General features: G+C 54.5%; 1 protein-coding gene across 1 annotated transcript in view; it reads right to left on the bottom strand.

Moving 5' to 3' along the window:
• Positions 1-27,573, bottom strand: part of HMCN2 (hemicentin 2) — a 171,512-nt gene that overhangs the window by 100,364 nt on the left and 43,575 nt on the right. Inside the window, exons 14-22 of the mRNA XM_031654639.1 lie at positions 27,060-27,173; positions 24,574-24,723; positions 16,308-16,508; positions 15,553-15,648; positions 15,107-15,234; positions 13,757-13,901; positions 10,010-10,122; positions 9,747-9,906; positions 8,238-8,403 (exon numbers count right to left, since the gene is read on the bottom strand). Coding sequence (XP_031510499.1) covers positions 8,238-8,403; positions 9,747-9,906; positions 10,010-10,122; positions 13,757-13,901; positions 15,107-15,234; positions 15,553-15,648; positions 16,308-16,508; positions 24,574-24,723; positions 27,060-27,173 — 1,273 coding nt within the window. The remainder of the gene's footprint in view (positions 1-8,237; positions 8,404-9,746; positions 9,907-10,009; positions 10,123-13,756; positions 13,902-15,106; positions 15,235-15,552; positions 15,649-16,307; positions 16,509-24,573; positions 24,724-27,059; positions 27,174-27,573) is intronic.

Here is a 27,573-nt window from a genome sequence, read left to right as displayed (position 1 = left end):
GCGAGAAAACACCACATAAATATGTATGTGTCCTGGCAATGGGTAAACATTTCCCCTGCGTAGCTCTACTCTATCTGCCACCCCAGCTTGAATTTTCTCTTCTACAGCTTTTTAAAAAATTAAATAATGTTGACAGGTTGACCCCCACTAATCAAGGGCCAAATCCATTTGATGCTGAAACTTATACACTCAATCACATTCCAGGCTGGGATACAGTTCCCTCCCGAGACTTCATCGCAACACCTGGGCTGGCAAACAGGGACGATGTGGGCCAGTGGGAAGAGGTCTGGGCTAGAAACTGGAGTTCTGGATCCGAGGTCCAACTGTGCTTCAGACATGCTGTGCAGGGCAGTCAACATCTCTGAACCCCATTTCATATTTGAAAAGGCAGCACCAAGTCTAGGCAACACAAGGAGACCTCGTCTCTACAAAAAATAAAAAATTAGGTGGGCATGGTGGCACATGCCTGTGGTCCCAGGTAATTCAGAGGCTGAGCTGGGAGGATCACTCGAGCCCAGCAGATTGAGAGCTCTGGTTGTGCCACTGTACTCCAGCCTGGGCAATGGGGCAAGACTCTGTGAAGAAAAATAAAGGTTGGGGGGTGGGGGAGGAGAGAGACAGAGACGAGAGACAGAGACGAGAGAGAGAGAGAGAGAGAGAGAGAGAGAGAGAGAGAGAGGGGCTCCAGACTCTATTATCTGGTAAATTGCCTTCCAGAACTTTAAGGATCATAGAACCCTGCTCCTCTCCTCACCAAACCCTTAAAAAGATAGGAAATGGGGGCTTCTGGAAAAAAAAAAACTTCTGGCTGGGCGCGGTGGCTCAAGCCTGTAATCCCAGCACTCTGGGAGGCCGAGATGGGCGGATCACAAGGTCAGGAGATCGAGACCATCCTGGCTAACACGGTGAAACCCCGTCTCTACTAAAAAATACAAAAAATTAGCCAGGTGAGGTGGCGGACGCCTGTAGTCCCAGCTACTCAGGAGGCTGAGGCGGGAGAATGGCGTGAACCCGGGAGGCGGAGCTTGCAGTGAGCTGAGATCCGGCCACTGCACTCCAGCCTGGGCGACAGAGCGAGACTCCGTCTCAAAAAAAAAAAAAAAAAACTTCCAAAAGTGTTAACAATTCACACCAATAAAAGTAAGTATCTTATCTTTCTTAGCAGCAGCCCAGATCATTTCCTAGAAGGAGGATTCTGCTTGCTACGTCACCAAGGAAGAAATGCGGGAATCCATTTCACAGACGGACATGCTGAGGCCAAAGGACCCAGGACCTGCCCAGCAGAGCCTGTGTCTGCTCTAAATGCCAAACTGGCCACATCCTCACCTGCTCTCAAGCCCTCTGCGGCCGCGCACTGCTCCCTGACAAAATCCACGCACAGTACTATGGCCTCTGTGGACCTACGCAGACCACCCCCAACTGCCCTGCATCCCTGCATGGGGGCACTGGGCGTCTGTTCCTCCCCAGGGGGGCCAGGCCCATCTCACCAGCCCTCCTTTGCACATGCTATTCCTTCTACCTGGGACACACCTGCACTTCCCACTCACCTGGATGATACTTGATTCATCTTCTAATACGGAGCCATCACCTCCTCCAGGAAGGCTGACTTGATGCCCCAGGCTGACAGGTCCATCCTGTAGGCTCCCACAGCTGCCTGAACATCCTGCCATCATAGCCTTCACCACACTGCCTTGTCACCACCTGTCACCTGCCTGCCTGTGGCTCCAAGGGGACATCCGTCTTATTTCCCTTGGTATCTCCGGGACCTGCTCAGATCCGGCACAGAGACTTGCTTTTATCATGACCCTGCGCATGCGCTGCAGAGACTCAGGGAAAAGGTGAAGCTGCAGCTATGGGCCTGGGGTTTCGAGGGCAGCCCACCGCCTGCTCCTTCCGCCTGCCACCACTCTCCTACCACATTCCGAGAGACTCAGTGGGAGGTTTGGGGGCTGCAGCCCAGCAGGGAAGTGGAGGCAGCAGTGGAGAGATGGGAGAAAGGGAGGAGGCCACAGAGTCTCCGAGGAACAGGCTGCTGTTGGGCGCACGGTGTGATGAGCGGGGCAGATTTCATCGCGGCGTGCACGGCCAGATGGCTCCGTGCGGCGCCCAGATGAGAGTGCAGAGGTTTGAGGGGAATTTCCTGTTTATGACATCCATCTGGCTTGAGCCCCTGCAGTGAGGCGCATGCAGATGTCAGAGTGGTGGGGAGAAGCGAGAGGGGCCCACGGGGCAGAGGGCTGCCCAGAGAGACCAAAGGGCATCTGACAGAAAGTGCCAGGAATAATGCCAGTTCCTAGGCCTCACTTGTCTGCCTCATCCCCAGCACACACCTTTGCTGCACTCAGGGAAGCCTTCCCCACTGCCCCAGGCAATGCCCTGCTTCCCATTGCATGCTTCCCATGCTATTATGCAGTTTACCACGCCTGTCATTACGCTGTCTGATGGCTCTATGAGGGGAGTAGCCAGGTCTGCCCAGGTCCCCGGCATGTCCCCAGCTCAGCATGGGCCCTGGCCTGGTCCATAGTGGGTGTTCAATAAATATTTCGTGGCAAATTGCATGCAGCTGTTCCCTGTCCATGCCACACACTCCCTTCACCTCCTTCACTGACACTGGTCCCAGCTCTCCCTCCCTCCCCCCAGACCTGCCACCATCTCAATACTGCCCTCCTGCCCTCCCCAGACCCCCGCTGTCTCCCACATTGCTGTTCCTGCTGCCTCTGTCTATAAAGCATCCAGGAGCAGGGCCAGCGACTGTGGAATGAACGGCACTCCCGCCAGAGTCACCCAGCCTGCTGCAGGGCTGGTTCTCAGCACAGGGCGCACAGTCAGGCAACACTCAACAGATGCCCACTATGCACTCGTGGACGCCAGCCCTGTGTCTGCTGGGTCCAGGACAGGGTCTGAGCCTGGGCAGGCAGCCTGGAGAGCACCCTTCCCGGCAACCACTGCCGCATCTCGCATCTTCTTCCTGTGGTCTGACCAGCGTCACAGACCCGTGAGGAGGCCACACGAGGGAAGGTCATGCTGGAGAAATTCAGGAAGAGGTGCTTGAGACCCGCCAAGGGGCCAAGCACAATAAATAGGTCGGGGGAGATGGAGCCAGCGTCATCGGATGAGCCCGGAGAACGGAAGCCCTGCGATGCTAGAGCTGCCAACGAGGATGGTGCTGACGCCATCCGCAGCTGTCAACTACTGAGCCCTTCCTGTGTGTCCCTGTGCCACTAAGCACGCTCTCACTTAGAATCCCAGCAGCCAGACCTACAAGGCAGGCAGACCCCATTGCCACACCCCCTTTTGCAGAGGAGAAGACTGAGCGTCCGGAGGTGTGGTCGTGGTGTCCATGGCCGCTCAGCTGGCCAGGGCACAGCGAGGACTTGACCCTCACACTGTGTGACCATGCTCCTTCCTAACTGCCACGGTGATCTAAACGTCCAGCTCTGAAGGTGAGTAAACTTAAACGTTCTCCAGAAAGACAGCCACTGCCCACAGGCTGACAAGACGGACTCCAGAGCCACCAGGCCAGAAACCAACAAGGCTTTGAGGTTCCACCAAGGTACAGTCCCCATGCAGGACCCCGGGCAGTCCAGGCATACCACTGGCTTCCAGACAGCAGTGAGCTGCTTTCCCTGCCACAAGTCACCAGATCCCAGCTGTAGGCCCTCACCTCTTGCCTCTAATGAGCCGGCCCAGTGGCCTCTTTCCAGGAGAAGGGTGGGAGGGCGGCCTGTCGTGCAGTGTGCTTGGGAAGGGGCAGAGAAGGGTGGTGGGGGTATCAAAGGAAGAAAACCTGGAGGAATGAGACAGAAGCGCACCATCCTCTCACTGCCCCCACACCGTGCTGGGATTAGGGGTTTGGCCCTGTGTGGAATGCTGGCCGGCAGCCTCCGGGAGCCAGAGCCAGAGCCAGGAGTGCTCACAGCCGTCCCATCTCCTCATCGGAATCCCAAACAAACATTGTTGCCTGGAAACACTGCCTCGCCCCAGCATCCCTGGGCTGAATCATGGGACCAGAGCCCCGAGATGCTCTCTGGCCACCATCGCCTGTCCAACCCTTTCATTTCTCAAACGGAAAGGCTGAGGCCCAGGGAGGGGAGAGGGGAAAGGTCTTGTGTGAGGTCACTGGGCGAGCTGGGGTGAAGCTGAGATGGGACCCCAGGTCTTTTGCCACCTGACCTCACACACAGCCCAAGACGTGCTCACATACAGCCCAAGCCCATGTCTTCTGTCTCTGAGGCTGCGACACAATCCTGGGCACAAGATATCGCTCAGTCAACGCTGCTGACTTCAATTTTGAATTTGCAACTTGGATGTCTTTTTCAAAAACAAGTCCCACGGGAAAGAAGCACTCGATGACCATTCCCACCCTCGGACTTCACCGTGGGCTTTTGGGACCGTCCTCCAAGGAACTGACCCAGGAGATAAAGAGGAACATTGTGCAAAGCTGCTCCAACAGTCCCATTTATGACCGCGAGAGCTGGCAACACGGCCGTGCCCCACACGGAGCAATGGCTCAGAGATGATGGGAGCCGAGCGCCCTGGAATGTTATTTTGGCCTTTATTTTTTCTTTTCTTTTTTCTTTTTTTTTTTTTTTGAGACAGAGTCTTGCTCTGTTGCAAGGATGGAGTGCAGTGGCATGATCTTGGATCACTGCAACCTCCACCTCCCAGGTTCAAGTGATTCCCCTGCCTTAGCCTCCCAAGTAGCTGGGACTACAAGTGCGCACCACCACGCCTGGCTGATTTTTGTTTTTGTTTTTTTTTTGTATTTTAGTAGAGATGGGGTTTCACCATGTTGGCCAGGATGATCTTGATCTCCTGACCTTGTGATCCACCTTCCTTGGCCTCCCAAAGTGCTGGGATTATAGGCATGAGCTACCGCGCCCAGCCTATTTTGCCCTTTAAAAGGAAAAGCAAGTGACATGGGCCAGGATGAATCGAGAAAATGGGTAAAAGAGAAAAGGAATCTGCGATGAGGACAGAATATAAGATGCCCGAGGTTTAATTCTAGAACAGCCCCTACAAGGACAAGAGCCGCTCCAAAGGGACGGGGATGCGGCTGGGTGGCTCGGAACTTCACGGCTTCTGAGGTTCCCAGGCTGCTTCCTCTGTGAGGATTTGCTGACTCGGGGGGTCGAAGATAACTAGGAGTTCAGAGAGCAGCGGCCCACCTGATACGCGTGTCCCTGTGCGTGCATCTGTGTGTGTCTGTATGTCTGTGCATGTCGGAGCCCCCCCCAGGAGCTGCAGGGTCAGGCTCCACGTCCCCACACCCCATGTGTTTCTGTTTCCTCCTCAGTGCACTGGGCATGGTGCCATCCACCCCACCCACCTCCAGGGCGCTGGCAGGAGAGGGCCACCCCTGGGCAAGGCGGAATGGAGGGGGCCTCAGAGGCTCAGCACATCTTGACTCTCAGCGCTGACTACACCACAGAAGGAGAACGGGCTGCCGTGGAGCCCTGTCCTTGGGGTAGCTCGGCAAGGAAGAGGAGCAAGGGAGCAGGGGAGAAGGGAAGCGGGTGTGGAGGGCGGCTGGCTCCTCTCATCAAGAGATGAGCACCTACGACTCACCAGACGCATCAGCCAGACAAGTGCTCCGTTTCCAGAAGGGCAGCTTTGAGGCTGAGCCTGGGAATGTCCTTGGGGGAAGAAAGGACAAGGAAGACAAAGGGGAGGGAGGGGAAGGGGAGGAGGAGGAGGAAAAGGGAAGAGGGAGACAGGAGGGGAAGAGGAAGAAGATGTAGGGAAGGGGAGGAGGGGGAGGAGGGAGAGGAGGGGGAGAGGAGGGGGAAGCAGACAGACAGAAAGTCTTGCTGTGTGTTTTCCAAGGGGCTTTCTAAGTCTCTGTGTTCTGGTCGAGGCACTGAGGGACGGAGGTGATGTGGTGTGTCTGTCTGTGAGAGGCTGAGCTTGGTTCTGTGTGTGGACACTGCCAGTGTGGGGCAGGGAGGGAATCAGAGGACCCAGAGCCTGCGAACAAAGCTTCAAGTACAATCAAAAGTGAGGCTATGGCCAGGAGCAGTGGCTCATGCCTGTAATCCCAGCACTTTGGGAGGCCGAAGCGGGTGGATCACCTGAGGCCAGGAGTTCGAGACCAGCCTGACCAACATGGTGAAACCCCATCTGTACTGAAAATACAAAAATTAGCCAGGCGTGGTGGCAGGTGCCTGTAATTCCAGCTACACTGGAGCCTGAGGCAGCTACACTGGAACCGGGGAGGTGAGGTTGCAGGGAGCCAAGATCGTACCATTGTACTCCAGCCTGAGCAACAAGAGCGAAACTCCGTCTCAAAAAAAAATGTAAGGCTTTTCACAGTCATCAAAAGGTGGGAACATCCCAGTGCACATCAACTGATGAGTGGACACACAAAAGGTGAGCCACCTGCACGATGGGACGCTATTCGGCCATTAAAAGGAAGCAAGCGCTAATCTGGTTAAGGAGACATTAAGTTAGGTGACAGAAGCCAGACACGAAAGGCCCCATGTAATTCATTTATACGAAATATCCAAAACAGGCCGAAAGCAGGTCAGTGGCTGTCAGGGGCTGCAGTGGGGCTGGAGCAGACATGGGGGGCTGGTGGCTGCCAATGAGTATGAAGTTTTTTGGGGGAGGGTGATGAACATGTTCTAAAATTGGTTGTGGTAACGGCTGCACCGTCTGAATATACTAAAAGCACTGAACTGACTGAACTGTGTCCTTTAAATAAGCGAAGGATACAGTATGTGAATTACATCTCAATAAAGCTTTTATATTTAAAAAGCAGGTGACAATTGAGATAATAGGTGTGGTCGGATGAGGATAAATTTGTAAAAGCTGGAGAGGATGCCTCAGTTTGCGAACGGCAACAGCAGGGAAATCATATGAAAGGGAGCAAGTTTTCAGCACATCTGACTTCCTAAGCACGGCACATCCGTCATTACCCCACAAGGGTGCTATTTAAATAACGTCCACTTTGCAGATGGAGGAACAGGCCAAGAGGAGCCAGTGGCCACCCGAGGTCGCACGACTAAGAAGGGAGCAGGCGGTTCCCTACCGGGTGTGCAGGGCCTGAGCACTTAACCCCACCCCCGCCTCCCAGCACATTTTCCCCCTCATTTAGATAAACTCTCGGAATCTCCCAAATCTGGAGATAAAACAGTGTAAGCCAGCACAAAGTGAAGAGGGCAAGGGAGAGGGAACACAACACAACTCTAGGATTGCAAAAGCGGCTTTCGCAAATTTACAGCTCCCGGCTGACCTATTAACGCACCACCGGCGAGAGAGCGGAGAACAAATGGGAATGCGGTTCCCGTTTCAGTAACAAGCCATAAATCAACACGCATCCTCCAGCTGAGGGCCACCGCCCAGCCGCAGAGCTAGGACCAGGCTTTCTAGGGGAGCTGTGGGCCCCTGCGGCCCCTGCCACACCCTCACCTCACAACATAGAGCTACAGCGACGCCAAAAGGGCACGGGGGACCGCACCGATGATGCCCAGGGCCAGCTCCCTGGGCCTCCGCCACCTTTAGGGGTGCCCGGCTGCAAGGATTGGCAGGACTCACCAAACAGATGTTCTGAGATGCACTGACACATGGTGGGGGCGGGGGTCACATTACAGAGCAGGCTGCTCCGAGATCTTCTGGGTCTGGAACATCTCAAAGACTCTGCCAGGGCTGATGTCACCAAACTGAGCCACAGAACCCCCCAGCCAGGGGCAAGCGCCCTAGCATCCCCCACATCCCTTCCTGGGGGGTATGGCGTGGCTTTGAAGGACACCCAAGCCAGCCTCTTCCCTATCCGCCCACTCCCAGGATCCCAGACCAGGAGCAGCTGAGTCAGACAGCCCAGCCGCCAGACACCTGGTCTGCAAAGCCGGCGTGGGGGTGGTGCGTGTCATGGCGGGGATGTGGTCCCAGCCCTGGCTTTGCTGTTTTCTAGCCAGGTGATGGCCAGCAGCTCACCCCCTGGCTGAGTACCCTGTCAGAGATCAAGGGTGGCTGTGCAGATTAAACAGGATCCTGCAGGCAATGCCCCGTGCATGTTATTTCAGACGGGGAGTCTCACCCTGGCCTTCTAGGCACCCTCCAGAGGCCCCTTCCAGGCTTCTGGGGGCCCGTGGACAATAGCCCTGTGTGTGGAAGCCCAGGAGCACCCTATGGGAGAGACTGCAGGGTCCAAGACACCCGCTGGGTCACTGGTCACCTGAGGCAGGCTTCCCTCCAGCCCTAAGCTCTGTCGCTTGAGGCCATGGGACTGGGGTTACCTGTTGGTGATGGGCGGTACAGGGTGGGAGTCCTTCGTCCAGGTGACCAGTGGGGGTGGGGAGCCCTCGGCCTCGCAATCCAGGGTCACCTCTTCGCCAGCCTTCGCTGTGACTCTCAGAGGCACATCTGCATTATGTGACCCATTCATGTGGATCCTGGGTTTGGCTGCGGGGGGAGTAAGCAGAGGCTGTCAGCAGGGCAGAGGGAACTCGGGGCCATGAGTGCCCCGGGCCGTGGGGCAGCTCCCCCAGGAGGCAGAGCCGGTACTGGGCCCTCAACCCTCAGGAGGTCCAGAAGGCGGGTGTGGCTGTCAGAAGGGGGACAGTGCAGGTTGAGGGTGGGACTCAGGTCCCAGGGTTTTCGCTCAGTCCTCCCCTACCCATCTCCCCACCAGCACCTTGCTCTGAGGACCCTGACTCGGTCCCTCCTGCCCCAGGGTCTGTGCCTCCTCTGGCTTCTCTTCTGGCTTCCCTGCCATCCCTTCCCCAGGGACACTCTGAAAGGCTCTTAACTCCTCCTCTCTCTTTACCTTCTCCCCTTGCTCAGTCACTTATTCCCACGATATCAGTCACCAAAGAATGCACAGACCCTCCCTCTGGACCTCTCGAAGCCTGGTGAGGGATTGATGGCAATCTGGGCATGTCACCGCTCTCTCTCACCTTAAGCTGAAGAGTTCTCGATGGCAGAGACTGCGTGGTACCCTTCCTTCCTCCCCCCCACCCCGGCCGCCTTTCTACCTTGGAGCTCATACAAGGAAGGCACTCACTACCTGTGTGAGTAGCAACAATGAAAGAAGTTAGCCAGTTGGGGACATCAGAACCCATCTAGCCCTCCCGTATTCCCTGTACATTTGTAGTTCAGAGAGGAAATGCTCGCCCATTAGGAATTTTTTCTGCAATATAAAAATGTTGGCTGTAAGGGTCTATGAGAGAAAAAGCCTGGCTTATGCATTTGCTCACTCCTCTCAGACGTATTTACTGAGTGCCAGCCCTGCAGGGAATGCCAGGGATGGCAGCGAAGGAGACAGGTCCCGCCCCGTCTTCAGAGCCTTTAGGGTCCTTTGGCAATACTGGTACCAAAAAGCTCGCTATGCGATTAATTATTGAATCACAGCTGTGATGGGTGCCAAGAAGGGGATATTCCACAGTTTACAGCAAGGTGACTTGACCGGCCTGGGGGATCAGGGAGAGCTGAGATCTGACGGCTGGGAGCAGTCAGCTGGGCCCAGAGGTGGGGGAACGGCATTCCAAATGGAAGGAATTGCATGTGCGCAGGCCCTGAGGCAGGTCGGACCGTTCCAGAAACGAAAAGGAGACCAGAGGGTCTGGGGCAGAGAGAGACAGGTGAGAGGACTGCTGGGGACGTGGGTCCTGTGCACAGCTACGTGTCTTTGCAGGACTTGCTGATGCAACAGCTTCCCCGCCTCAGGCTCCACAGGGCTGAGGTGGGACTCTCTGTCTCCACATCCACTGAGCCCCCCCTCCCAGGACAGGGTTGGCATCACTCACTGTTGACAGAAAGCCGCATCTCCTGGCTGGAGAAGCCCACGGTGTTGGTGGCCGTGCAGACATAGGCCCCTGTATCCTGGGCGGACGGCTGGGCGATGAGCAGGGTGCCCTCCTTACTGACATTGTAGTGGGGACCTCTGGAGGTCAGGGCATTGGTTTCCTAGGGCAGAGACACAGGTGACATCAGCAAAGCCCACACCTCTGTCCCATGACACACTGGGCCTACCTCTCCGGTTACCCTCTTGGTAACAGGCACTGCTCACCTTGGTCCAGGTGATGGTGGGGGCGGGAACTCCTGAAGCGACGCAGGGGAGAGAGGCCGGAACCCCTTCATTGGTGATGTGGTGGGTGGCAGTAGGATGGATTCTAGGTGGCACTGTTATAAATAAACCAATGTCAAAGCCAAGGTTCATTGCAGCATCATTCACAGGGGCCAAAAGGTAGAAACAGCCAAATGTCCATCAGCGATGCATGGACACACAACATGTGGTGTGTGCACACAACGGAAGAGTATTCACCCTTAAAAAGGAATGAAATTAATTCCAACTATATGACATTCTGTAAAAGGCAAAGCAGTCGGACGCGGTAGCTCACGCCTGTAATCCCAGCACTTTGGGAGGCTGAGGCGGGAAGATCACTTGAGGTCAGGAGTTCGAGACCAGCCTGGCCAACATGGTGAAACTCCGCCTCTACTAAAAATGCAAAAATTAGCTGGACATGGTGATGCATGCTCGTAATCCCAGATACTCGGGAGGCTGAGGCAGGAGAACTGCTTGAACCGGAAGGCGGAGGTTGCAGTGAGCCGAGATTGCACAACTGTACTTCAGTCTGGGAGACAGAGTGAGACTCTTGTCTCCAAAAAAAAAAAAAAAAAAGAAGAAAAAGAAAAAAAAAAAGACAAAACTAGATCAGTGGTTGCCAGGGTTGGGGGAGGGAGGGAGGAAGAGGCAGAGCCCAGAGGATTTGCAGGGCAGTGAAGCTACTCTGGGTGATACTGCAGTGATGGGTCCGTGTCACTATGTATTTGTCCAAACCCACAAAATAAACGACACCAAGGGCCAGGTGCGGTGGCTCACACCTGTAATCCCAGCACTTTGGGAGGCCAAGGTGGGTAGATCACCTGAGGTCAGGAGTTCGAGACCACCCTGGCCAAGAGGGTGAAACCCCATCTCTACTAAAAATACAAAAATTAGTTGGGTGTGGTGGTGGGCGCCTGTAGTCCCAGCTACTTAGGAGGCTGAGGCAGGAGGATTAGTTGAACCTGCGAGGTGGAGGTTGCAGTGAGCTGGGATTGCACCACTGCACTCCAGCCTGGACCATAGAGTGAGACTCCATCTCAAAATAAATAAATGAAAAATAAAAAAAAAAAAACACCAAGAGGGAACCCATCTCAAAAATAAATAAATAAATAATAAAATAAATAAACACCACCAAGAGGGAACCCCAGTGTAAACTCTGGGATTTGGAGCGATTATGACGTGTCTTCAGTGGTAACAACGGGCCGCTCTGGGGGATGCTGACAGTGAAGATGGCTGCGCATGGCGGGAGCCAGAGGTACGTGGGAAATCTCTGTACCTTCTTCTCAATTTTTCTATAAACTTAAACTCCCCTTAAAAGTCCAGGCTATTTTTTTAAAAGGAATAAAATTCTGACACATGCTACACCATGGATGAACCTTAAAAACATGCTAAGTGAAATCACAGACACGGGAGGACATATACTGTAAGATTCCACTTATATGAAGTCCCTAGATAGGCAAGTTCATAGAGATAGGAGGTAGAAGGGTGGCTCCTAGGGGGCTGAGGGGAGCTGGGAATGGGGAGCTAATGTTTAATGAGGACAGAGGTTCCGTTCAGGATGGTGAGAAAGTCCTGGAGATGGATAGCGGTGATAGTCCTGCAGCAATGTGAATGTACTAACACCACCGCACACCTAAACATCGTCAAAATGATATATGTTATGTATATTTGACAATTTTCAAAGCTTTCAGGCCAGGCACGGTGGCTCACGCCTATAATCCCAGCACTTTGGGAGGCCGAGGTGGGCAGATCACCTGAGGTCAGGAGTTTGAGACCATCCTGGCCAACACGGTGAAACTCATCTCTACTAAAAATACAAAAATGAGCTGGGTGTGGTGGCACATGCCTGCAATCCCAGCTACTCGGGAGGCTGAGGCAGGAGAATCGCTTGAACCCGGGAGGCGGAGGTGACAGTGAGCCGAGATCGTGCCACTGCACTCCGACCTGGGCAACAGAGTAACTCCATCTCAGAAATAAATAAATAAATAAAAACAAAAAAAATAAAAGCTTTCAACGGGAGAGTAAAACTGGCACAATACCTGAGCCACCACTGCCTGCCATTGTCAGTTTTTTTTGCCTTCCCCACACAGAAGGTAGCATGTGCTTGGGAATCAGCTGCGCTGATTCATTGCTCTGAGGCTCTGGATAAGCCACTTAATCTTCTGGTACCCATATGCCCTGATCAGCACAAAAGCTAATTTAACCCCAATTCCCTGGTCGTCCCTTCTGGAATGGATAGATGAGCAGTGTTTGCGGAACACAGTGAGCTTAAAAACAGGTATCACGCCCACCCTGGGTACCACTCAGATTGGCAGGCTTGAAAACGGGGGTCTCTAAGGGGAGCGAGGGAGGGGCAACTAGGCATGGAGAAGCCAGGAGAGGAATCCGGAAGCCAGGGGCTCTGACGCTAGCACTTGGAGCTCCTTTAGGGAGGAAAACGCCCTTCTGGACTCCCAGGTGGCCAAAGACAGCAGAGGCCCAGAAATATTTGCTGAATGGAGATGAACTAAGCCAAGAGAGACTGAACCTGTTCGTGTCAGCCCTGCAGAAGCCGCTGTGAGGGCACAGTGGGAAGTTAGGGGGTGAAACTGAGTGGAATCATATATAGAAACTAGCAGATGCCTGGCACGTGGTACACACTCAACCTTGGATGGCGATTTGGATCTGGAATTATGAGGGGATGACACCTAGAACTACACCTGCGTGCTCAACCCAGCCCTTCTGACTTTGTACTCCCCTATAAAATGGGGAACGAGCGTTCTTCCCACTAGTCCCTTGGGGGCTTTATGCAACCAACAAGAAAGAAGACGAAATTAACATACTTGGTAAATCACAAAACATAACCACATTTAGTTTGAAATGTCTCATCTTACATTAAAAAGCACAGTGGTTCCCGGTTGGGTGAACAGAAGAACCCAGTGCTGTGGGCAGGAGAGCAGCTGGGCAAAACACTAAAAATTCCAAAAACGTATCATCTCTGTGATGCAAAACTTAATCCACATTAATGGGTTTATCCTAAGGAAAGAATTGGTCACGTAGGTACGAGGTCATGTACAATGTGTAGGTATGAGGCTGTTCGTTCCCGGGTTGTGGGGGACGTGGTGGTGTTGGGGGGGTACAGATAATCAGATAATTAGATAATCAGGGGGCATGGTCATCCCCTTATTAAACTGATGCCTCTGAATCTTAATTGACAGAAAACAGAACAGCCATAACATCTTGTCACGGAAATACTCAGGGGCCAAGACAATGACAGTGTGTGATCCTATTTGGTTTTTAACTAGGTTTGTAAACAGGTAGATAGATTAGATGGATAAATGATAGGTAGATAAATAGATGATAGATAATTTTTATGTAATTTATAAGAACATACAAAGAATCTGCAAGAATCATGTATAAATAATATATATTCTATGTATACATAGTGTATATATATACTACATATAGATGTGTGTGATATATATAGAGAGTGTGTGTGTATAGAGTATGAAAAGATACATGCCCAAATGCAAAATCTGGTTATTCTTAGCTACTGGTATTATGAGAGTATTTTTTTAATTTGTCAAATCCCTAATTTTCCCACAGAGAATATATATCACTTGTGCGATTTTTTAAAGCAAATGCATTCAAGATCAAGTTACCTCTGCACATTCCCCCACCCCATCATGTTCCCTGCCCCATGACCACCACCTCGGGGGCCCCAGGACTCACCCTGGACCACCAGCTCCACGTCCCGATGCCGAGAGCCGGCCGTGTTGGTGGCCACACACCGGTACCTCCCCGCGTGCTCCTGCAACGCTCGGTCAAGGTGGAGGCTGCCATCCGCTCGGATGGAATGCCGGTTACCAGATGGGAGCTGGTAGGGGTGAGGAAGCACCAGCTTAGCCTCGGGTCTCACTCAGAGGCAGCTGAGAGAGAACCCTCGGGAAACTACGCTGCCCATCAAGCCAGCAGGGAGCAGCCAGGACTGAGAGTCCGGGGGCTCAGAGAAGGCTGAGGAGCTCTGTGAGTCCCTGTTGAGTGCCCAGTCAAGCCCTCCAGAGACCCTGCAGGGCTGGGTGGGCCTGACCCCTGCATACCCTGACCCCACCTCTCCCTCGGCCAATTGGACCAGGGTGGGCCTGACCGAAGCTGGGCCCACGAGAGTCTCTCCTGGGAATGCAGAGTTGGGAAGGCACCTTTTTGTAGCCTGCAGGGCACAGGGACCCAGTGTGTCTGAGACCAGGCAGAAGAATTCAGGAAAGGGAAGAGGTAATGAAAGAGTCAATAGAAGAGGGCAGGCCGGGCGCAGTGGCTCAAGCCTGTAATCCCAGCACTTTGGGAGGCTGAGATGGGCAGACCACGAGGTCAGGAGATCGAGACCATCCTGGCTAACACGGTGAAACCCTGTCTCTACTAAAAAATACAAAAAACTAGCCGGCGAGGTGGCGGGCGCCTGTAGTCCCAGCTACTCGGGAGGCTGAGGCAGGAGAATGATGTAAACCTGGGAGGTGGAGCTTGCAGTGAGCTGAGATCCGGCCACTGCACTCCAGCCTGGGCAACAGAGCGAGACTCCGTCTCAAAAAAAAAAAAAGAAAAGAAAAGAAAAAAAGAAGAGGGCAAACAGAAGAACACCAAGAAAATCAAATGGACGTGAACTGATTGATAAGGCAACCACTGTGCGTTCGGCACGCACTGGTATTTGGAGCAGAAAGTAAACTGCACAGGTCACATCCCTGCTCTGGAATCATAAGAACCGAGGAGACCACTGCACTGAGACTGGGCCTCCACTAAATCCCTGCTCCCTGGCCCACAGCACTCCCGAGGCACACGATTCCCCTGCAGACTTCCCAGGGGTCCAGCAGCCATGACCCATCTGACAGCCGGCAGGACTTTAGAGGGCAGCAAACACCATCAGTGCATTATCAGAGAAGGTTCTGAAATGGGGCCAAAAAGAGGGCAGAAGGAAGAGGACATTCCCAGGAGGGGAAACAGCCAAGCAGAGACCGGGGCGTGGCTGTGACAGCCCCCTCCTTCCCCAGGTGCCACGGCCCACCGCACCCAGAGGAGCCCAGCACTCACGGGCCGGCCATCCTTGAGCCAGTGCCTTTCCGGGAGGGGCCGCCCAGCCAGGACGACGCAGGGCAGGGACACAGGTTGCCCCTCCAGGACCCGGACGGTGGGGGCGCTGCTGGCGATCTGTGGCGGGGCTGTGGGGAGAGGAGCCGGTGTCAGCCACAATAGGTGCCCTGGGTGGTTGTCTAGGGGACAGAGGCTCCTGCTCCCCTCTCTCTCCCCAGGAAACTGGGAGATACATCAGAATTGGGGATCCTAAAGGGTCACAGGACCCCCAGGACCTTGCCCAGGATGCAGGGGCACAGGTGCTGCTCTTGGAGAATTTGGCTGTGGATTCATTTGTTCCAACAGATGGGCCAGGAGAGGCTCCCTGGAGGCGCCCACAGCCTTGCTGTGCCCCCAGGGAGCACCTGCCCCCCCACCTCCCAGGGCCCTCAGATCCACCAGCGAACCGTGACCAGTGACGATGAGCTGGGCCTCGGCTTGGACCTTCCCAAAGACGTTTCGAGCTTCACAGACATACGAGGCCTGGTCTTCTGGGGCCACACCTGAGGGGCACGAGAGAGGCAGGTGTGACTGCCAAGGCACACCACAGCTGCAACCCCCAAGGGCTCCAGTTCCCCAGGTGCAGAGACAGCCCCTGGGCGTGGCCTGGCCTTACAGAGGTTCAGGAGGGAAGGCTGGGATGGCAGAGAGGGAAGGGGTGAGGGACACGGCTAGACCTTGGAAGGGTGAGAAAGCCTCAGTTTGCTTATCTGTGGAATGGGGGTAATTGGCCTGTATCTTGTGGTGTGATTGGGAGGGGTTGACACAGTGCCTGCCCTCGGGCCTGGCGTGTAGTACACAGTGGGTGGTGGGGTAGGTGCAGTAGTAATTATGGTAACCATAGCAGTGTACACGTGTGTGACAGCATGTGGCAAGAACTGTGCTAAGCACTTAGTACAGATTATCCACACAACAGCCCCTTAAAGTGGGCTGTCAATCAGCCAGGTGGGTAGTGGGTTTCATGGTCGTGATTATGACCAGGGTCAGCGTAGCGGAATGACTTGGCCAGAGCCACCCAGCCGAAGTGTGACGGCGTATCAGCCTCTGCTCTATGGTCAGTGCTGGGGGTCAGGGCCCTGCTCTCAGCCACCGGCCTGGGGGTTTGGGGTGTCAGAGGCCCTCCTGTCTCCCTGCCCACCCCCCACCAGCCCCGATCTCTTACTTTCAAAGAACAGCACTCCCGAATCTGGCTGCCGAGACTTGCTGCCTCGCCCGGCCCCCAGCCTGAGTCCCAGAGGCTGGCCGTCTCCACGGCGCCAGGTGACCATCGGGGGCGGGCGGCCTGTGGCCCGGCATGCCAAGAGGGCACTCCTTCCCAGTTCCACAGTGACATCCCGGGGCAGCTCCGTCAGCTGGGGCGCATCTGCAGGGAGGTGACCAGTCAACCATGCCCGGAGGCTGGATCTGCTCAGTGTCAGGTCCCTAAAGAACTGCCTCCCTCTCCTCCCCCTGTACTATTGCCCCTGTGAACCTAGGGGCCGACTCCTGTCCAGGGCTCCAGGGTCAACCTGAGCTGAGTGTAGTACACCGTGGGTGGTGGGGTAGGTGCAGTAGTAATTATGGTAACCACAGCAGTGTACACGTGTGTGACAGCATGTGGCAAGAACTGTGCTAAGCACTTAGTACAGATTATCCACACAACAGCCCCTTAAAGTGGGCTGTCAATCAGCCAGGTGGGTAGTGGGTTTCATGGTCTTGATTATGACCAGGGTCAGAGTAGCGGAATGACTTGGCCAGAGCCCCCCAGCCGAAGTGTGACCAAGCTCTCCAGCCCTGGAGAGCTCTTGGGATGAGGCAGAGGGAGTGACTCGTGGGATAGTGCGTGGGGTCTCAGGGGCCTGGCTTTGCCCCAGAGGCTAAGGAGAGCAACAGGCCCAGTCCTGACGGTGACACCTCCCGGGAAGCCCCTCCAAGGGGCTGCAAGGTGTGTTTCTGAGTCTGACTGTGACCTGCTGACACAGGAGCTGAGGGTGAGCCTTCACTTCTACCCCTGCCTACCCTCCCCTACCCCTCGCCTCCTCCTGGGCCAGAGGGGCTTCCTCTGGGAGGTGTCCTGAGCTCCCCTTTGATGCTTAACCGCCTGGCCTAAGCCAGGCCCACTTCTGTGGAGGGGAGCATGGCCTGGGGGCCCTGGCGGGACTCAGCTGCCATTTCCACAGCCCCTTCTGTGGTCGCCACCCCAAACAGCCAGCGTCGTGGAGGATTATAGGTCTTCTTCGCCCTCTTCTCTAGAGCTTGCCCTGTTGGCTGAACTATTTTGTAAAGAGCGTGCAGAATTAAAACTTGCTTGTTATAAATAACGTGACCTTATACATGAGGGTCTGAACTGGCCACTCGAGAGTGAAAAGGGGCTGCACTAACAGTGACCCCAGGACAACTGGCTAAACAAGAACTGTCCTGGAAACCAGGAGGTATAAGACATGCTAATAATACACAAAGGGCAGAAATTCTCCTTATTCTTGCTCCACACACCCCAAATCCCACGCCCTTCCCTAAGGTAACCACTATTAATAGCTTGCAGTGTTTCTTCCACATCTTTTTTTTTTTTTTCCTAAGCATCATTTGACTTTTATAATCAGGAGAAGAAAAAAAAAGAAGTTATTTCCCAAAACAGAAACTCAAGATCCTGTCTCTCCTTCAGCAGGCCAGGAGCAGGTCCAAGCCAAGTGGGTCCAGGTCCTTCCCTCGGCAGCCTCTGGGCACTGTCCTCAGGTCCTTGTCCCAGGCCCCTGTAGCAGGGAGGTCCCTGGCCTTTTTTTTTTTTTTTTAACCCTTTGAGTCTGGCACCCCGGAAAAGCCTCTACCTCCTTGTTCTTTCCATCTGTCTCCAGAAATACCCTTCATCCATCCAAATCATGACAGCAAATTTCCCTCCTGGCCTCAGGGATTAGAGAAGTTCCAGGCAGATATAAACACAACTTGGAAAATTACTGCGAGGAGGAAGACAGTCTTGGATCCAACCTCAGACACCACCCTTTCTCATCGGGGTCTGGCAGCCGCCGAAGCTCAGAATCCCAGAATCCCAGAAAGCCTTTGCTTGGACCCGCCCTAGACAAGGTCACTGTTCCGGCAGAGCCCTGGCCGCCAGGGGTACAGCTTTGCCACACCTCACCTACCCCGAGCAGACCACCGTAACAGCCTACCTTCCCCAGCTGCACCCAGCCCGACCGCAGAACCCAGCTCCAGCCTCCGGCTCCAAGCATGCCTCTGATCCCTCTCCTCCCAGATCACTTTCAATTCCCTGCCCTCCTCAGCCCCGAACAGCCCTGCTTTGTCTCCTGACTCTAGTTTGTTTGTTTTTGTTTGTTTTGAGACAGAGTCTCGTTCTGTCGCCCGGGCTGGAGTGCAGTAGCGCAATCTCGGCTCCCTGCGACCTCTGCCTCCCGGGTTCAACATGGGGAAACTCCGTCTCTACTAAAAAAAAAAAAAATACATTAATTAGCCAGGCATGGTGTTGGGCACCTGTAATCCCAGCTACCCAGGAGGTTGAAGCAGGAGAATCACTTGAACCCAGCAGGCAGAGGTTGGAGGGAGCCGAGATAGCGCCACTGCACTCCAGCCTGAGTGACGGAGCAAGACTCTGTCTCCAAAAAAAAGACAGAGAGAGAGAGAGAGAGATGGTGGGGTCTCGCTCTATCATCTAGACTGGAGCACAGTGGCACAATCATAGCTCACTGCAGCCTCGAGGCTCAAGTGTAAAGGGTACAATCTGGCATCCCTAAGTAACAGGCATGAAGACCAGCACTTACTGTAACCACGATTTCAGTCATGGCTCGATGAACTCATAATGGATACCATCACAATCCCCACCTCACAGATGAGGAAACTAAAGGTTGGAGAGATGAAGGAACCTGCCCAAGGTCACAGCTTGAAGCCAGTGGCAGGGCTAATATCAGAGCCCTGGTCTGTGCAATGCTAAAGCCCAGGCTCTCAACCACCCCACCCCTGCATCCCCCCCAGCACCTGGTGGCTGCCCCAGCCAGAGCTGCACTCACCCCCTCCATCTTCTTGCAAGAGTGGATTCCAAAGCAGCCAAATCCCGGGCTCACTGCTGTGTCCTGGACCCATGCAGACAACTGTGACTCCATGAGTCTCTGCAGCCATCCCTCCCCCTGCTAACCTGGAGCCCCCCAAATAAGGCAGGAGCCCAGGACCCTCATATGCTGGAGCTGAAGGTCCTCTGTCTGGTGTGCCCTTCACTGTACAGGCGGGAGGCTGAGGCCCCGAGTCCTGCTGAGGTCAGGCGAGAGGCTGGACTCCCTGTCCAGTGCTCTGCCCAGGGCCTCATCTCTGCTTTCTGGCTCCCAGTCCCCTCCTCACACAGACTCCGAGGTGACCCTCTGCGTGACCCAGGGAGGACAGTGAGCTGGCTCCATGGCCACTGTGGCTCACCGGGAATGACCTTTTCTGCCTTGGCCATGGTCAGTTTTTTGGGGTGAGAGCTGTAAGCACCCAGAGACAGGTGATGGATGGATGGATGGATGGATGGAAGGAAGGAAGGAAGGAAGGAAGGAAGGAAGGAAGGAAGGAAGGAAGGAAGGAAGGAAGGAAGGAGCTTATCTAGGGCAGAAGGAAGGAAGGGAGGGAGGAAGGGAAGGAGGGAGGGAGGGAGGGAGAGAGGGAGGAAGGAAGGCACTCGTCTAGGGCAGGTTCAAAGGGAAGGGGTAACTAACTTCCTGCTTGCAGGTGAAGCTGCTGACCAACTGCAGGAGGCACTCTCAGAGCTGCTGAGGGTGAGAGCACAGACCAAGCTGGTCAGGCCACAGTCCCCTCCCGGGGATTTTCCAGGGGAAAGGCCCTGGTGAAGTCAGATGACAGAGGTGGTGACTCCCCTGCCCCTGCTGCTCCCCCAGCGAAAGAGACACTGGCCTGAAGGCCCCTACTCTGCCTCTGCCTCACTGGGCATGCGGGAATGAGCCCTAGCCTCACTCTGGGCCTCAGTTTACCCATCTGGAAGGCGGTAACTCTATTTTCACTTTGGTCCCAGTACCTTACAGCTGTAGGACTCCTTATCACTGCCTGGAGAGCCCGCACCCCTAGCCTCTGCCCCCGACCCAGGGCTGTGGCTCAGAGCACGGGGGCAGGCCTGGGGGAGTGCAGGCAGCCCCAGAAGAGCCCCCTGTGACTCAGTTTGCCAGGAGGAGGGAGGAGTCTCAGGCCTGAAGACTGTGCAGATGGGCAAAGTGGACCCTGGGGAGGGGTCTCCACAGCCTCCTTTCCTGAGGACTCGGGGGACGCTTTTCCCACAGAGGGAATCCTGTGACTGGACCTAGGGTGGCAGCTCTGCTGGTCACGGCCACGAGATACCTTTACTCCTCCTCCTCCATAAAGAAACACGGAAAATTGTATTTCATAACTGCACTGGCACAAAGACATGAACGATGCAGGCTGGATTTGTCTTTATTCACCATTGGTCATTTTTTCTTCTGATTTTAAAAGAAATCAAAATTAGAAAAGCATCCTGGACCCCTACAAGTGCAGGGCCTTCTGCCAGTACCTGCTGTGCCTGATGGAGAAGTCACCTCACCATGGCCCCCTCATCACAGAGCCCGGCCCATTTCTCCCCAACTCCCCTCCCCCAAGGCTGGCCGGAGAGTCTTTAGTGTCCAAAACAGCACATCTCCTTGTTCCCCAGCTCAGCCCCCGGCAACCAGGAACTTCCAGGATGGGACAAAGAAGCAGGGACTGAAATGAGAGGACAGAAAGAGGAGGCATATCCACTTAGTCCGGGCGCACTGGCTCACGCCTGTAATCCCAGCACTTTGGGAGCCCGACGTGGGCGGATCATCTGAGGTCAGGAGTTCGAGACCAGCCTGGCCAACATGGAGAAACCCCATCTCTACAAAAAACACAAAAATTAGCCAGGCCTGGTGGTACGTGCCTGTAATCCCAGCTACTCGGGAGGCTGAGGCAAGAGGATCACTTGCACCCGGGAGGCGGAGGTTACAGTGAGCCAAGATCGCACCACTGCACTACGGTCTGGGTGACAGAATAAGACGCCATCTCAAAAAAATAAAGAGGACACACACATTCATTTAGAGAGGAATCAAGTAAAGCACAGACCACAGCTCAGGGCACTGAACTCAGGAGGGGGTGCCACACAGAGTCAGGCAACCAGCCATGTGATGAGTCATCCCGCCTCACCAAGTGCTGGTCAGCTCACCCAGCCTGGACACAGGTTTTGTGGGGAGGGTGCTCACATGCATTGATTATTTATTCCATAGAAGCCCTGAGGGAAGCACATTCTCAGGAAGCCTCTCGAGGGCCCTGTGAGCACAGCTCTGCTACCACCCTCCCCGTTTCACAGACAAGGAAAGTGAGGCTCCAAGAGGTAAATAATGCAGGCAAATACCAGCGGACCTGGGCATGGAGCCTAGGACTCCTGATTGGCAGATGCCAGGCTCGGAAGATAATCCACCAGTGCCTCGCAGGCTGGTCGACAACTGCAGGTCCTCCTGGCACAGAGGAGTATAGTGCCTCCCTTCCTATGCCCCAGACACTACCAGGAAGCCAGCTCTCAGCTCAACAGCAGGAAGCGGGCACAGTACACACCCGTTCCTGACCTCTGCCAGCTTGGCCAGGAAGGGTGGACCACAGCTGCCACCCAGATAGGCAGGAAATTTCATTTCCCACCACTGCTGCCAGACCAGCTCACCCCAGACCCACAGGTGCTGGGCCATTGTCCATCCTTTCCCTGACCTAGTTAGCCCAGAAACTCTGCCACAGGGACATGGCTCCAAGGTCAACAGCAGACAGGCAAAGGAATAGGTCTAGGCGGGCACTCAGCCTGGATCCCAAAGAAATATGACTCTGGGCCAGGCACAGTGGCTCATCTCTATAATCCCAGCACTTTGGGAGGCCGAGATGGGTAGATCACCTGAGGTCAGGAGTTTGAGACCAGTCCGAACAACATGGTGAAACCCCGTCTCTACTAAAAATACAAAAATTAGCTGGGCATGGTGGTGCATGCCTCTAATCCCAGTTACTCAGGAGGCTAAGGTGGGAGAATCGCTTGAACCTAGGAGGTAGAGGTTGCAGTGAGCCGAGATTGCGCCACTGCACCGCACTCCAGCCCAGGCGACAGAGCGAGACTCCGTTTCAAAAAAAAAAGAAAGAAAGAAAGAAAAAGAAAAAGAAATATGGCTCTGCTTCAAATAAGTCAGATGCTGAGCAAAAGATGACAAAGCCCATCACAACACTAGGTGCGCCCTCCCTGGAGCACCCTATCTGCTCACCCAGAACCTCTAATACCAGTGTCAGCAGCTGGATCACAGCTCACGTGCCACAGGCCTTCCTTCTCTCTTGCTCACACATCTCATTTTGGCAATGAGGAGCCCGAGCCTTGGAGAGGGGAAGCAGCACCCAGGCCCACTCTGCTGGTGAGCATCAGACTCAAGGCCAGGGGCTGAAAGCGCAAGACCCTTGGTTCAGATCCCACCTCTGCCACTCACCAGCTGTGTGATCTTGGTGAAGGCATGCAACCTCTCTGTGCCTTGTTTTCCCCCATCTGTAAAGGGGATGATGATAGCTCTGTCTCCAAGGGTTGTTGTGAGGGTTACATGAGCCAGCAACAAAATGTGCTCTGGGCTAGTGCCAGCACCTGGCAAACACCCTAGAAGTGCCAGCTCGTGTTTCTGTGGCTGTCCTTATCAGGCTCCTGAGCCCATGGCCCAGCCTAGCCTACCTGAGAACCCAGCCACAGTGGAAAAGTCTGAGTACACTGCCCTCCTCCTGGAAACCTCTCACCAACCCCCTCAGGGCACAGCCCAAACTCCTCTGCAGCTCCCCAGGTGGGGAGTGACTGGTATCAGGTGGCAGCCGTCCTGCCGCCCCCTCCCCACCCTCTCTCTGTCTCACTTCTCTTGCCGTGGGGAGGGCTGCACATGCTGTTCCCTTTGCCTGGAACACTGTTCCCAGCTCGTCATCTTTCTGGGTGCTTCTGGTTTCAGTTTAGACATCGCCTCCTCCAAGAAGTCTTCCTGGGATTAGCCTTCTCTGGGTACCCACAGCCCCTGAGGATGCAACTTCCAGCCACTCGGTGCCTTGTGCGTGCTCATTGCCTGTCCTCTGTTCTCTCTGCCTGAGCTCATGAGCAACACAAAGGCTGGTGCTGTGTCTCACCCGCCCTGTGTCCCCAGCACAGGGCCTGGCACACAAGCACCTGGTGACCCTGTGTTGGAGGAATGAAAGACAGAACAAGCGAACGAAGGCTAAGAGCACCCCAAGCCTGAGAGGATCTCAACCCTGAGACAGAACAACCCCCCGAGGTCAGACCCTCCTACCTATGCTTACGCCAGCCAGAGCCTGGCCCGTCTTGGGACCTCCTCAGCTGCCCTACCCAGCCCTGGCCCAGCCTGGCCCATTCAGTCCAGACCAGCACATTCTCAATTCTCTGCGCTTCCCTAGAACTCCAGCACCCGCCTCTCTCGCCATGGCTTCAGCAAACACTTAGAGCCTGATCTGTCCCAGCTCTGTGTGCCAAGGAGCTGTACCCACAGCTTCTGAGCAAGTCCCAGTGCCAGGAACTCCGACCTGGAATGGAGACATCCCGGAAGTCACAGCTGAGACCATGCACTGGTCACCAAGGAATTTGGACTCCACATCTAAAAACAAGTGGATGATCATCCCTCTCCCCCGATTTACTAAGCAATCACTATGGGCCTAACCCTGTGCTAACAGATCCTCACTGAATCCTCACAGCAACCCACAGAAGGGAGTACTGCAGTCAGCCTCACTTTACAGATGGGAAACTGAGGGAAACTGAGGCTCCACGACATGACCAAGGCACCTAGGTGGGGACAGAGACGAGACTCAAATTCAGGTCTCATCCCGAGCTGAACCAAACTGTCTGCGATGGGCCTCCAAGCTGGTCCCAGTGATCCCTGCCTCCTGGTCTTCACACCTGTGGGTAGCCCCTCCCACACACACTGCACCAGGGTTGCTCTGTGGGACCAATAGAATAGGGCAGAAGCAATGGCTTGTTACTTCCAAGACTGTGGCTTCCCTCTGACATTTTCTCTCTCTCTCTTTCTCTGGGAGCCTCCTGCCAACAGCCCCATCAGTTAGCCTGGAATGGATCCCCTAGGCCCAGGCAAACCTTGAGATGACTGCGGCCCTAGCCAAGATATTGATTTCAATCTCAGGATGGACCTTGAGCCAGAATCACCCAGCCAAGCCACTTTCAGATTCTTGATCCTCAGACTGTGAAATAAATACTTATTGTTTAAGCCACACAATTTGGGGGCTATGTGTTACCCAGCAAGAGCTGATGCATGCACCACCTCCCCTGGACTTCCCCTGTCCCCACATACTCAGGATCCACATGATGCCATCCACACTGGCCACTGGTGTGGGAGAGCTTCCCCTCCCTACTCAGAAGCGGGCAGAAGGCTGGGAAAGGGGAACGGGCAGGGGAGGGGGAGACTCACGTCCAACCGCCAGCTGGATTTCTGCAGAGGCGTCACCCAACTCATTGACAGCCCGGCAGGTGTAGATGCCAGCATCTCTCTCCTGAGCCACCGGGATCCGCAGCTTCCCAGAGCTGGAGCCCTCAGGGGCTAGGATCATTTCAAGACCCCCTGGACCAAAGGGGATAAAGCATCAGGCCGGTGTCCCTGTTACCATGGAGACCAGGGTGGGAGGTTGCTCCAGCCTGACCCTGGGCGCCTGCAGCTCCACAAGGTTGGGGCCTGGGGGACGGTGGGTGGAGGCAGGTTTAAGCCCCAAGGTCTGGACCCCTGGGTCCAGTCGTGCAGGGGGCTTGGGCTTTCTCTCTGTTGAACAGGGTTGGAGTTAAGCCAGGCCCTGCATGACAGGCTCATCACTCAAGAACTCCATGTCTGGACCTCCCCGCTGGTGTCCACTCCTCCACCCCAGGTCCAGGCTGAGATCTGGGTCAGTTCTGGGAGGGGCCTGGGGAACCCTGAGCCCTCCCTCATTTTTTTTTTTTTTTTTTTTTTTTTTTTGAGACAGTCTTCCTCTGTTGTCTAGGCTGGAGTGCTGTGGCATGATCTCGGCTCACTGCAACTTCCACCTCCTGGATTCAAGCAATTATCCTACTTCAGTCTCCCAAGTAGCTGGGATTGTAGGCACACACCACCACACTCACCTAATTTTTTATATTTTTGGTAGAGACAGGGTTTCACCATTTTGGCCAGGCTGGTCTCAAATTCCTGACCTCAGGTGATCCGCCCACCTCGCGCTCCCAAAGTGCTGGGATTACAGGCATGAGCCACCGCGCCTGGCCCCTCCCTCATTTTTCTTGCCTGACTTCCATCATCCCTGAGGCCTAATGGATACCCCTGATTCTAACCGTCCTTTTAAATTTAATTTAATTTTTATTTTATTTATCGTAGAAAAATATGCATAACATAAAATTGACGATCTGAACCATTTTTAGGTGTGCATTTTTAGCTCAGCAGCTTCCAGTACATTCACACGGTGGCGTGGCCATCACTGGCCTCCACAGAACTGTTTGCATCTCTCTAAACAGAAACTCCAAACCTATTCGACACTAACTCCCCGTGTTCTCCTCTCCCCAGTCCCTGGCGAACACCACCCCATCTTTTCGTCTCTATGAATTTGACGTCTCTAGGTAACTCACGTAAGTGGAATCAGAGAGTATTTGTCTTTTTGCGTCTGACTGACTTCACCTAGAATAGAGTCCACCTAGCAGGACATCCATGTAGCACGTGTCAGAATCTCCTTCCTTCTGAAGATGGAAGAATAGTTCACGGTAAGGTCACCTTTTAAAGAGGGGCTCTAGGGCTGGGATGATAGGGCTCTTGGCCAGAATATGCAGTGAAGAAGGAATCTAGAAGCCTGTGCCGCCCACTTGCTTGTGACCCTAAAAAAAAAAAGCTCGACTCTGAGCTAATATCACCTGCCCTGCCTTTCTCAGAGTCAGGGTGAGGCTCTGACGAGGTCCCAAGCAGCTGCTGCAAGGGATGGAGCACGACCAGGTGGGAGGGGACAGTATTGCTGACCCCGGTGGACCTTTCAGAGGGAGCCCAGAGTACTGCTCCCAGAAAGACCTAGTGCAACCCCAGCACCTGTCCGTCAAACTCCAGCCTGGCAGCAGGCACCGTGAAAATGCTCTGCCCACGACCTCAGGGCCTCAGGACAACCCTGTCATTATTACTGTCATTTCCAGATAATCACCTCATCGTCGGCACTATCACTAAGAATGCCAAGCACAGCACATGTGCCAGGCTTGTTCTAAAACCTTTGCACATATGGCCGGGCACAGTGGCTCACGCCTGCCATTCCAGCACTTTGGGAAACCGAGGTGAGTGGATCACCTGAGGTCAGGAGTTCCAGACTAGCCTGTCAAACATGGTAAAACCCCATCTCTACTAAAAATACAAAAATTAGCCAGGCCTGGTGGCACACCCCTGTAACTCCAGCTACTCCAGAGGCTGAGGCACGAGAATCCCTTGAACCCAGGAGATGGAGGCTGCAGTGAGCCGAGATTGCACCACTGCACACCAGCCAGTGTGAGACTCTGTCTCAAAAAAATCAATCAATAAATAAAACAAAAAATAAAATAAAATTAAAAAAACGTTTGCACATATGAACTCATTTAATCCTCACACAATCTTTCATTTTCCAGATGAGGAAACTGAGGCTCAGAGATGCCAAGTCACTTGCCCAAGGTCACCCAGGGAAGCCAGAATTCAAATCTGGGTCTGGCTCAGTGCTGCTCTGAATACCTACGACAGCTGTGTCAACACAGGCTGGGGGTGAGGGTTGGGGAGCTGGAACCCACCAGCTCTGACACTGGCTGTGGGTCGGGGCGGGGGTACTGGAACCTGCCAGTTCTCCCCAGATTCCTCATTCAGAAAACCCCCCACCTCCCGCCAACCCTCCACTTTCTGGAAAGCTGTTCCTTCAGGGCCCTTCCCCATCAACACACCTCGATACCAGATGACTCGGGGTGGGGGGACCCCAGATGCCTTACACACCAGCACAGCCTCCTCCCCAACGGCCGCCAGCACCACGGCATTTACAGCAGAGACCGACGGTGGGTCTGCGTGGGGAAGAGATGCAGAATTTGGAACCAAACCTCAAAAGTCATAAAGAAAGTCTTCCACAGCTTCAGGGGGCCCTCTCCCTCATCCCTACTCTTGCCATACCAGCCTCCTTGCCGCCCCTGGAGCACCCCAGGTTCAATGCCCCCTCCCGGTCCCTCCACCTGCGACCCTGTTCCCACAGTGACCCTAAGGCAAGGGTCACTGCCTCAGAGAGGTCATGACCGAGTCCTGGGCGTGGCAGCTGCTTCTCTCTTGCCCCCAGCACACGTCCCTCCCTCGCACCAGTAGGCTCTCTGTTCTTCACAGCACCTTCAGCATCAGGAAGCATCCCATTGGCCTGTGTGTGCCTCCTCCTTAGAATACAAGCTCCACCCAGACAGGGACCATGGTTCACTG

Source organism: Papio anubis, chromosome 13 (genome assembly GCF_008728515.1).
Source record: "Papio anubis isolate 15944 chromosome 13, Panubis1.0, whole genome shotgun sequence".
NCBI lineage: Eukaryota > Metazoa > Chordata > Mammalia > Primates > Cercopithecidae > Papio > Papio anubis.
This window is presented reverse-complemented; position numbering and strand designations above follow the sequence as displayed.